This window comes from Ovis aries, chromosome 1, assembly GCF_016772045.2.
Source record: "Ovis aries strain OAR_USU_Benz2616 breed Rambouillet chromosome 1, ARS-UI_Ramb_v3.0, whole genome shotgun sequence".
NCBI lineage: Eukaryota > Metazoa > Chordata > Mammalia > Artiodactyla > Bovidae > Ovis > Ovis aries.
The window spans coordinates 43,014,398-43,026,667 of record NC_056054.1 but is presented as its reverse complement, the minus strand read 5'-3'; the positions used below and the strand labels follow the sequence as shown (position 1 = coordinate 43,026,667).

Here is a 12,270-nt window from a genome sequence, read left to right as displayed (position 1 = left end):
AGAAAAGGCCCCTGTCATAGATACTGCCCATGACTTATCTTTAAACTCCCAATGAAAATTTAAAGGAAAAAGATTACTTCTGTTAGGTAACTAACTGGAGTCTCACGTGGTCAGAGGAAGGACTCTTTCCCACATTGTTCAACGCCCTGCCGTAGGTAGGTCGGGTCCCCTACCCTGACAACTGATTAGGGTTTCACATTTTCTTTTCTGGAAGAGGAATTTTATATCACAGAATAATTTACTACATTGTGTGTTTTCTATAAAAATCCATTATCCCTTAAATATTCCAGCAAGTAGGCAGTACATAAAGCCTAAATATGCTACTACTACTGTCCATGAGGAAATAAAAACTCATACCATGGGCAAGTTTCAAATCGTACTCATGAGCCAAGTGAAGTAGAACAAGGCTTCAATCAGCTTAGTTCCATCATCCAAAGATGCTTTGTGAGTGGCATCCAGACCCAGAAATCCAAAGGGCAACATGGAATACAGAATTGCTTCATTTGGGAGGGGCTGGTGCCTGGCAGCTCTGTTGCTAGTTCTGGAAGGGACCTATCAACCACAGTGCCAGGTGGGAGTTCCAGATGAGCACATTAGGCAAACAGTTTTGTTGCATTTTGCCATGCAAGGTGTGAGTTCAGGGCAGAGGCCTTGGGAACTGCGACATCAGAAACTTTGGGCTTCTTGTGAATAGCTTGCCCCTAGTGGAGGAGGGCAGGTTTCTCCTGTGGCTCAGATGGTAAAGAGTCTACCTGCAATGCAGGAGACTGGGGTTCAATCCTGGGTTGGGAAGATCGCCAGGAGGAGGCCTTGGCAATCCACTCCAGTATTCTCGCCTGGAGAATCCCACGGACAGAGCAGCCTGGTGGGCTATAGTCCATGGGGTCACAAAGAGTCCGATGCAACTGAGCGACTAACACGTGGAGGAGGGAAGAAAATGTGGCTCCATAACTTAGCTGACACTTTCTTTTTTATGAAGAGTAGAGCCCGAGCAAGCTTGTTCCCCAGTTCTCACCTTAAGAACTCCTCCCGTTTTCCTGGCTAATTCTTACATGTGTGTGTATATGTGCTCAGTCAGCCATGTCTGACTCTGCAACCCCATGGACTGCAGACTGGAGGCTCCTCTGTCCGTGGAATTTTCCAGTCAAGAATACTGGAGTGGGTTGCCATTGCCTACTCCAGGGGATCTTCCCAACTCAGGGGGCGAACCTGTCTCTCTCGGGTCTCTGGCATGAACATACCCTAATCACTGTCTGCTCCCCACCTCAGAAATTCCTTAGCCTTTGCTGCTGGTGGATGAAGCACATACTCTTAACATTTTCATTTCTTTTTAGAGTCTGGCCCTGAGTTCCAGGCTTATTTCTCAAGACTCCCATGCATGCACACACACCTAGCACTCCTGGGCAAAGGCTCTGGCTCCCTGTTCATAAGCTGTCTCTCAGGTGGTTTTTCTGTGGAAAGCTAATTTCACCTGTTAAGTCTGGGAGAAGGCAAACACTAAATGACCAGCAATGAGAAGTAATCATAGAGGAAGTATGATGGTGAGCCCCGATAGCTAGGCATGAGGGAAGGTTTTCTAGACACCATGATGTCTATGTTATCTGTAAAAGGAGTGGTTATATAATAAGGTCAGAACTGTTTTCACCTAGATAAGACAGGACTGACAGTCTCTAGCCTAGACCCCACCAATTTATAATCCAGGAGTTGAACTTCACTGTAGCCCACTCCAAAGCACCCAACTCTGCCCCAGCTAGATGCTGAGAAAAAATTGGTAAGGATCTTATGGCAATGAGTCATCTTACTGATTGGAGAGGGTAACTGAATTCATGATAAGTATGAATTAGCTAAGTTTTAAGTGTTTATTTCCAGAATGTTACATCAAAATAAACTCATAGTTAATCAAGTGTTTTCAGGTAGGAGAATGACCTGAATTAATAATCTAACCCAGTATTATTGCCTTTATTCAAATGAATATGTCTGAAGTGCTTAAGAACATTTTAGTTTCCTATGGAAAAAATTCTCTCATCATTTAATAGAATTTCTAAAAAGAAAGATCTGTAGGGACTGTATAGTTCAAACTATCCCAAAGGGGTAAATCCTAATATAATAAGTATTTACAATTATATAGCAGTTTAGAATTCAGTATCTACTGTTTCATCTGATTTGATGGACATAACAGTCATAAAGGGCTTCCCAGTTAGCTCAGTGGTAAAGAATATGCCTGCCAGCGCAGGAGATTCAGGAGACGCAGGTTGGATCCCTGGGTCGGGAAGATCCCCTAGAGGAGGAAATGGCAACACACTGCAGTATTCTTGCCGGGGGAAATCCTGTGGACAGAGGAGCCTGGTGGGCTACAGTCCATAGCGACTGAGCACACACACACACACACACACACACACATGCACACACACACCCTTAAAGGAACACTGATTCCACTTCAGTGACTCTAGGGACAGAGAATGCACTGCCTTGAAGGGCAATCAACTGTCCTATTAGAGACCATCAACTGTAAGGGAAGTACTTTCTCAAAATTGAGCTGACATCTGTCTTCTTACAATTTTTATGCAGAGGGCCTTCATTCTGCTCTCCAGAACAACAAAGGACACATACTCTTTCTTACATACATATTGAAGCCAGCAAGAGTCATCAACCACCTCCCACCCCAATCTAGAATACTCTTCTACACGCTAAACAGTTTCCCCATTAAAAATTACAGACCCTAAAGGCTTGCTCACCTTCCTCTGATGCTCATGGGGTTATCCAGGCAGCATTCTCTTTAAATACAGTGATTAAAGCTGAACACAACCCACTAGAAGTCTGAGTAGCTAGACTCTAAAAGAGGCACACAGTTAAGGACTGGTTCATGTATTATCATGTACCATGCTGTTTCTTTCATCTGTGAAAATCTTGTCTCCTTAAGCAGGATGTGTATATCCTGCTGGACAGGTATAATGGTTGTCACGGTGTAATGAAAATATTACGGGATTTAGAGCTTCAAAACCTATAAAATCTTAGCTCCATCACATATAATAATAATGATGATAGCTAGATTATCGAGTACTTAAAATGTGTTGCTGCTGCTGCTAAGTCACTTCAGTCGTGTCCGACTCTGTGTGACCCCAGAGACGGCAGCCTGCCAGGCTCCCCTGTCCCTGGGATTCTCCAGGCAAGAACGCTGGAGTGGGTTGCCATTTCCTTCTCCAATGCATGAAAGTGAAAAGTGAAAGTGAAGTCGCTCAGTTGTGTCCGACTCTTCGCGACCCCATGGACTGCAGCCTACCAGGCTCCTCTGTCCATGGGATTTTCCACGCAAGAGCACTGGAGTGGGGTGCCATCGCCTTCTCCGTAAAATGTGTTAGGTATTGTTAAAAATGTCTTCTCCTTCAATTAGTCTTCACAATAACCCAGTGAGGTAGGTAATATTACCCCCATTTTCCAGATAAGGAAACTGAGACACAGAGAAGTTAATTTGCCCTGGATCATACACTCTGGTAAGTGACAGAACCAGGACTCAAATCCAGATAATCTGGCTGCAGAACTTTTCATCACTATGCTGAACTTATACTTTAAAAATCACATTGACATTTTTAGCACATTAAATTAGCACATCCATTGCCACACAGAAAACACATTTATCAACATTTTAAGGGAATACTTCTCAGTGCTCTGTGGTAACCCAAATGTGAAGGAAATAAAAAAAGGGTTATATATTGGGTTGGCCAAGGAGTTCATTCAGGTTTCCTTTAACATAGAAATATATGTATAGCTGATTCACTTTGCTATTAGTAGAAACTAACACAACATTGTAAAGCAACTATATGCCAATAAAATAAATTAAAAAAATTAATTTGGGGTGATCTGCTGACCTAGATTTGCATTAATAATCTTACGATGATTTGGATTTATTATAGAACAACAATTAGTAGGAGAAAAATAGAAGGTGGAAAATACTGTAGCTTCGGCTTCTGAATGTGTCAGCACATGTGCGTGCATGCACACACACACACACACACACACACACACACGTGCCTTGTTCGTTGAAATTCATCCTGGAAGATTTTCAACCAAGTGACCATCTAACTAGCTGAACTCTAGAATGCAAATAATACCATTTCTCTTTGGGAAAATTAAAATAAGAAATTTCCACTAATTGGTTTTTGGTAACATTCATTGGTAAGTAAGGGAGGTCTTTGAGTATTTCCAACACAAAACAATATTTGAAGCTGACAGCGGCTCACAGAGAAAGACTTCAGAGTTTGTGATTAAGAACTTGAAAAAAATAAAGAACTTGAGCTGTTGCCCTTTAATGTTTGTTTGGCAAATATGTCAGCCACCTCAGGTGCGATTAGGACTAGATCTCTCTGACAGAAGAGGTTAAGGATTCTTTTCACTGGTTAGAAATAACAAGCCCCATTTAGGGACTGCTCCCATGATAGCAGAAGGGTAAGCATCAGACTCTGATAGGAGGAAGACACACACCTCTGCAATCATTTATCAAAATGGTTAAACAAGCCTTTGGCCGCCTTGTTTTCCAATTGTCCAATGTTGCTTATAGGCTCCCCAAGTGGCTTAGTGGTAAAGAATTCACCTGCCAATGCAGGAGACGTAGGTTTGATCCCTGGGTCTGGGAAGACCCTCTGGAGAAGGAAATGGCAACCCACTCCAGTATTCCTGCCTGAGAAATTCCGTAGACAGAGGACCCTGGTGGGCTACAGTCCATGGGGTTGCAAAGTGTCAGACACGACTTAGCGACTAAACAACAATAACAACAATGTTGCTTATGCACAGGATTAAATGATTATTTATGAAATTTCTTTTCAGTTTAAATTCATACTGTATGATACAGAAATTTAAGATGTACTCCAAGGATAAAATGAAAATTTAAAAAAAAAGCACTGATTAACTTCTGTCCAATTGTTTGAATGCATTTTCAGATGCTTTCTATCACTTGATCCATGTAACCACTGACAGATTTGGAATTCGAGGATGAGAGAAACCAACTGTCATATAGATAATTCTGGGTTTGTTATCACACAAATAATAAGTAGCAGAATTGGAAATGAAAGATCTCCTGGTTTCCTCATCTGTAATAATGGGGAAATAACTCTTGCTACGTATGATTTTTCTCACAATTAAATGAACTCCCAAATGTATGGTGTCCATACACTGACTGGCTACTACTTAGCTCTTAGCCATGCTTGTTGGGTTATTATTTACTCATCATGTACGGCACTGTCCCAGGCATGGGAGTTTTCCATAAATCCTAGAGGTTTTAGTCAATCAGTGGGTCTTCTATGGCTGCAGTGGTGCACCCTGACGTGCTCTAGGTCATCAGTGCCCCCCTTCTCACGCAGCTGTAACTGAGAGCATGGCTTTGGGTTCCTGCCTGAAGTTTCCTTGAAAAACGTGAACTTAGTAATCCTTGAGAAGGAAGGTGAATATTAAGTACCTGAAATCAGAGCAGACAGTCTGTAGGGGGGACTCCACAACCAGCCAAGAGGGGGTTGCACACCACCCCCTGGGTGGAGCTCCCTCCACTCCACCACGTATTTCTGCACAGCAGTGGCAGCTTTCTCTGGAGGTGTCCACATCACCATGAGCTTGTCCATGCCCTCTGACTTTGCAAAGACCTGTTGAGGAGCCAGCAACTCTTTGTGGGGAAAGGTGGGGGGAAAAAAAAAACAAAATCACAGTGGAAACAGATATAAAAAACAACCACCCAACCCAGCAAAGTTGTAGCTATAACTGACATCTTATAAAGGACTTCAGGTTCACAGATTTTGTTCATCCAGCTTCTCAGTTCTTGGAGAAGAGGCATTGGTGCCAGGGCCCTGTGTAGTGTTATTTATGGAATTATTTCCCCTTCATCTTCCATTTCACTTTCCACTTCTGTGTCCCCAAAGGTACCTGCTCTAGTGATCTATAATATGCATCCTTCTAATCTACCTCCTAATGTTTATTTACATATATATGTGCCCTTGAGAATTAGTGTCGCTTTCAGTTTATGTGTATTTTCATGAAACACATTTGGAGTAAATCCAGTGCTTTTCCTAACTTTTATTTTCCCACTCAACAGTATGTTTCTATTCTGCTGCTATATGAAAATCAAGCTCATTCCTTCAGATTACTGCCTCAACACGTTCTTTGTGCAGTCTCCAAGTGACAAGCTTTCTTCCAACTCTTTGTCAACACAAACAAGGAAGCAATGAACTTCTCTTGCATGTCCCTGTGTGTGCCTGTGTAGAGTGTCTCTCTCATCCTCTTACACTGTTGGTAAGAATGCAAATTGGTATAGCCACTATGGAGAACAGTACAGAGGTTCCTGAAAAACTAAATATAGAGCTACCACATGACCCAGCAATCCCACTCCTGGGTAAAGATCTGGAGAAAACCATAATTTGAAAGGATGCATATACTCTGATATTCATTGCAGTGCTATTTAGAATAGCCAGGACCTGGAAGCAACCTCAATGTCCACTGACAGAGGAATGGATAAAGAAGATGTGGTGCAAATATACAGTGGAATATTACTCAGCCATAAAAAGGAATGAAATAATGCCATTTGCAGTGACATGGATGGATGCAGAGATTGTCATACAGAATGAAGTAAGTCAAAAATAGAAAGACAAATATCATATAATATCACTTATATGTGGGATCCAGAAAAATGGTTCACATGAACGTATTTGCAAATCAGAAATAGAGTTATAGATTAGAAAACAAATTTATGGTCACTAAGGAGGAGGGATGGGATGAATTGGTAGATTGGGATTGACATATACACCCTACCGTATATAAAATAGATGACTAATAAGAACCTATTGTATAACATAGGGAACTATACTCAATGTTCTGTGATGATCTAAATGAGAAGGAAATCTAACAGAAGAGTATTGCTCAATCGCTAAGTTGTGTCCGACTCTTTGTGACCCCATGGACTGCAGCATGCCAGCCTTTCCTGTCCTTCACTATCTCCCAGAGTTTGCTCAAATTCATGTCCATTGAGCCAGTGATGCCATCCAACCATCTCATCCTCTGTTGCCCTCTTCTCTTGTCCTCCATCTTTCCCAGCATCAGACTCTTGGAATCAGATGGTCAAAGAACTGGAGCTTCAGCTTCAGCATCAGTCCTTCCAATGAATATTCAGGGTTGATTTCTTTAGGATTGACTGGTTTGACCTCCTTGTTGTCCAAGAGATTCTCAAGAGTCTTCTCCAGCACAATTTAAAAGCATCAGTTCTTCAGCACTCAGTCTTCTTTATGGTCCAACTCTCACATCCAATCATGCCTATTAGAAAAACCGTAGCTTTGACAATATGGACCTTTGTCGGTAAAGTGATGTCTCCACTTTTTAATATACTCTCTAGGTTTGTCATAGCTTTTCTTTCAAGGAGCAAGAGTCTTTTAATTTCACGACTGCAGTAACTGTCCACAGTGATTTTGGAGCCTAAAAATATAAAATCTGCCACTGTTTCCACTTTTCCCCCATCTATTTGCTATGAAGTGATGGGACCAGATGCCATGATCTTAGTTTTTTGAATGTTGAGTTTTAGGCAGCTTTTCCACTCTCCTCTTTCACTTTCATCAAGAGGCTCTTTAGTTCCTCTTCACTTTCTGCCATTAGGGTAGTGTCATCTTCATATCTGAGGCTGTTGGATTTTCTCCTGGCAAACTTGATTCCAGCTTGTGATACATCCAACTCAGCATTTTGCATGATGTACTCTGCTTATAAGTTAAATAAGCAGGGTGACAATATATTGTCATGATGTACTCTTTTTCCAAATGTGAACCAGTGTGGAGTGGATATCAGATCAGTTCAGTCACTCAGTCGTGTCCAACTCTTTGTGACCCCATGAATTGCAGCACGCCAGGCCTCCCTGTCCATCACCAACTCCCGGAGTTCACTCGGACTCGCGTCCATCGAGTCAGTGATGCCATCCAGCCATCTCATCCTCTGTCGTCCCCTTCTCCTCCTGCCCCCAATCCCTCCCAACATCAGAGTCTTTTCCAATGAGTCAACTCTTCGCATGAGGTGGCCAAAGTATTGGAGTTTCAGCTTTAGCATCATTCCTTCCAAAGAAACCCCAGGGCTGATCTCCTTCAGAATGGATTGGTTGGATCTCCTTGTAGTCCAAGGGACTCTCAAGAGTCTTCTCCAACACCACAGTTCAAAAGCATAATTCTTCAGTGCTCAGCCTTCTTCACAGTCCAACTCTCACATCCATACATGACCACAGGAAAAACCATAGCCTTGACTAGACGGACCTTAGTAAGCAAAGTAATGTCTCTGCTTTTCAATATGCTCTCTAGGTTGGTCATAACTTTTCTTCCAAGGAGTAAGTGTCTTTTAATTTCATGGCTGCAATCACCATCTGCAGTGATTTTGGAGCCCTCCAAAATAAAGTCTGACACTGTTTCCACTGTTTCCCATCTATTTCCCATGAAGTTATGGGACCGGATGCCATGATCTTCATATTCTGAATGTTGAGCTTTAAGCCAACTTTTTCACTCTCCTCTTTCACTTTCATCAAGAGGCTTTTTAGTTCCTCTTCACTTTCTGCCATAAGGGTGGTGTCATCTGCATATATGAGGTTATTGATATTTCTCCCAGCAATCTTGATTCCAGCTTGTGTTTCTTCCAGTCCAGCATTTCTCATGATGTACTCTGCATAGAAGTTAAATAAGCAGGGTGACAATAGACAGCCTTGATGTACTCCTTTTCCTATTTGGAACCAGTCTGTTGTTCCATGTCCAGTTCTAACTGTTGCTTCCTGACCTGCATACAGATTTCTCAAGAGGCAGGTCAGGTGGTCTGGTATTCCCATCTCTCAGAATTTTCACAGTTTGTTGTGATCCACATAGTCAAAGGCTTTGGCATAGTTAATAAAGCAGAAATAGATGTTTTTCTGGAACTCTCTTGCTTTTTCCATGATCCAGCAGATGTTGGCAATTTGATCTCTGGTTCCTCTGCCTTTTCTAAAACCAGCTTGAACATCTGGAAGTTCACAGTTTACATATTGCTGAAGCCTGGCTTGGAGAATTTTGAGCATTACTTTATTAGCATGTGAGATGAGTGCAATTGTGCAGTAGTTTGAGCATTCTTTGGCATTGTCTTTCTTTGGGATTGGAATGAAAACTGAGCTTTTCCAGTCCTGTGGCCACTGCTGAGTTTTCCAAATTTGCTGGCATATTGAGTGTAGCACTTTCACAGCATCATCTTTCAGGATTTGAAGTAGCTCAACTGGAATTCCATCACCTCCACTAGCTTTGTTCATAGTGATGCTTTCTAAGGCCCACTTGACTTCACATTCCAGGATGTCTGGCTCTAGGTGAGTGATCATACCATCATGATTATCTTGATCATGAAGATCTTCTTTGTACAGTTCTTCTCTGTATTCTTGCCACTTCTTAATATCTTCTGCTTCTGTTAGGTCCATACCATTTCTGTCCTTTATCGAGCCCATCTTTGCATGAAATGTTCCCTTGGTATCTCTAATTTTCTTGAAGAGATGTCCAGTCTTTCCCATTCTGTTGTTTTCCTCTATTTCTTTGCATTGATCACTGAAGAAGGCTTTCTTATCTCTTCTTGCTATTCTTTGGAACTCTGCATTCAAATGCTTATATCTTTCCTTTTCTCCTTTGTTTTCCACCTTTCTTCTTTTCCCAGTTATTTGTGGAGTGGATATATGTATATGTATTATATAACTGATTCACTTTGCTGTACAGAAACTAACACAACATTGTAGAGCAACTATACTTCAGTTTTTAAAAATAGACTCTCTCTCTACATATAAATGCACACCATTTCTCAATTATAAACTAGATTCACCCATTTCCCTAATGGTCAGACTAATCTCTAAAACAGGAAATCAGTTGACCCTCCAACAAGAAAAGCAAGAGAGTTCTCATTTCCCCACCAACACTTGGTATTTTCTTTCTCATTTTCCCAAGCTGGCACACGTAAGGAAATATTTAATTGCGGTTTTACTTTCGTTTTCTGATTTCTTACGAGGCTGAGCTCTTCACAGAAAGCTGTCTGACTTTCCCCTGTTCATACCTCACTCATTTTTTTTCTTTGTATTTCCTGTCTTCTTCCTGATTTGCAGAAATAACTTTTATATTCTAGATATTAATCACTTGTTAGTTTTCAACACTAAAAATATCTCACTCCAGTCTTTCAAGTCTCTGTTAATTTTATGATGTGTTTGTTGAACATAACTACTTACTTTGATGTGGATAAATTCACCACAGTATGTGTATTTTGAGTCTTGTTTATAAAATCCTTCCATTCTGGGGTCACAAAGATACTTAACTACATTTCCTTCCATTTGCTTTTGGTTTTATTTTTTTTAATACCTTTCACATTTAGATTTTTAATCCAAATCTAGCTAAAGGGTATGTGTGTGTGTGTTTTTTTTATTTTTAATAAGGAAATAAGCTTTATTATTTTTTCCACACTACAGGTCAATTTTTCAAATGTGGTACCACCCCGTCACACACTAAGCTCCACATATTCATGGGTTTGTGTGTGGATCAGCTTCTTCACCAGAACACATTGGTTACATTACACAGCTCTGTGACACCTGACTATTTGGTAAAGTCCCTCCTCATTTTGGCCTTCTTTTTTTCAAAGTGATCTTAGGTATTCATGAAACTTTATTCTTCTATATAGCTCTTATAATCAGTCTATGAGAGTCCTCAACAATTTCAGCTGGTATTTTTATTGGAATTATATTAAATTTACAGCTCAGTTCAGGGAGAACTGATATTGTTACAATGTTAAGTTGTCCTATTTATAAATATGATGTTTCTTTGAAGTTTTTTGGGTTTCTTTTTATATCTTTTAATGGAGTTTCAAAAATTCCTCCTTAAAGTTTTAATGTGCTTTTTAAGGTTAATTCCTAGACATGTTATACTATTAGTTTGCTATTTAAATGGCATCTTATTTTCTACTTCTTTTCCACTATGAATTTGTGTGTGTTATTCTTATTCTAGCCGACATGATAAACTCTCTAATTAGTTCTCATAATTTGTCTATGGCCCTTGTTAAATATTCCATGTAACAATCTTATTAGCTGTATAGTTAAAATCTCTTCTTTCCAATCTTTGAACTAAATCTCATTTCCTTTTTTTTTTAAAAATCTTGTTGCTAATTTTAAAAAGAATGTTCCCACATATCTTTATTAAGATGATGCTTGCTGCATGTTTTCGGTATAAAGTTTTTAAAAACCTAAAAAGTTTTCCTTTTTTTTATAGCTTTCAAATAGATTTTATTTTTATAAAATACTATTTATTTACTAAAAATTTTATTTTACTAAATACGTTTCTATATCTTTTAAGAACATATCCCCCTTTTCTCCTTCAGTATTAAAGTAATGAATTACATTGATACACTTTTCTGATATTGATCCATCTTTGTATTCTTGGGGGCAACCCTGCTTGATCATTCTGCACTCATTATCTTTTCTCCTTTCTTCTTAAAATAGACTTTATTTTTTAGAGCAGTTTTAAGTTCACAGCAAAATTGAGTGAGAGGTACAGACATTTTCCACACACCCCCGACCCCAAACATGCATCACTTCCCCCATTATCGACATCCTGCACCAGAGTAGCACATTCTGTAAGATTCTTGATAAATATTTTCAAATATTTTCCCCTTTCATTCACGTTTTCTTTTACTGGGGCTCCTTTTAGGCAATTATCATCACTTACTCTTTCAATGTCTTAAGTCTTTTCCTTTTTCAAACTCTTTTCCCCTTTTGATGACTTCTAAGTCTCTCACCCAATCTTCCCCTCACTCATTCACTCTTCAGATAAGTCCCTTCTGCTATCCAACCCATTGGGTGAGTTCTTTATTTCAATAACTGAACTTCTTGTATGGACTCTCTATTTAGGGCTATTCCACAACCACCTGTTTCTGATTCATGTTCCCAGTATCCTCTCTTATCTTTCTAAGGATACTTACTATGCTTACTCTAAGCTCTTATTTATTCAATTATTTCTGGTTGCACTGGGTCTTCATTGCAGTGAGCACGCTTTCTCTAGTAGCAGGGAGCAGGGGGCCACTCTTAGTAGCAGTGAAAGGCTTCTCTCCTGTTGCAAAGCAGGGTCTCTAGGCACACGGGCTTTAACAGTCACAGCACATGGGCTCAGTGGTTGTGGCACACGGGTTTAGTTGCTCCACAGCATGTGGAATCTTCCTGGACCAGGGATTGAACCATGGCCCCTGCACTGGGAGGAGGCTTCTTATCCACTGGACCATCAGGGAAAT

At 40.4% G+C, this 12,270-nt stretch overlaps 1 protein-coding gene and 1 long non-coding RNA gene across 3 annotated transcripts in view; one reads left to right on the top strand and one right to left on the bottom strand.

Moving 5' to 3' along the window:
- Nucleotides 1-12,270, top strand: part of LOC132659276 (uncharacterized) — a 652,410-nt gene that overhangs the window by 370,662 nt on the left and 269,478 nt on the right. The gene's annotated exons all lie outside the window — the stretch shown is intronic.
- IL12RB2 (interleukin 12 receptor subunit beta 2) overlaps nucleotides 1-12,270 on the bottom strand; it is a 75,319-nt gene that overhangs the window by 21,183 nt on the left and 41,866 nt on the right. For both annotated transcript variants that reach the window (XM_042243522.1, NM_001252175.1), the window contains 1 exon segment: nucleotides 5,450-5,650. In XM_042243522.1, coding sequence (XP_042099456.1) covers nucleotides 5,450-5,650 — 201 coding nt within the window.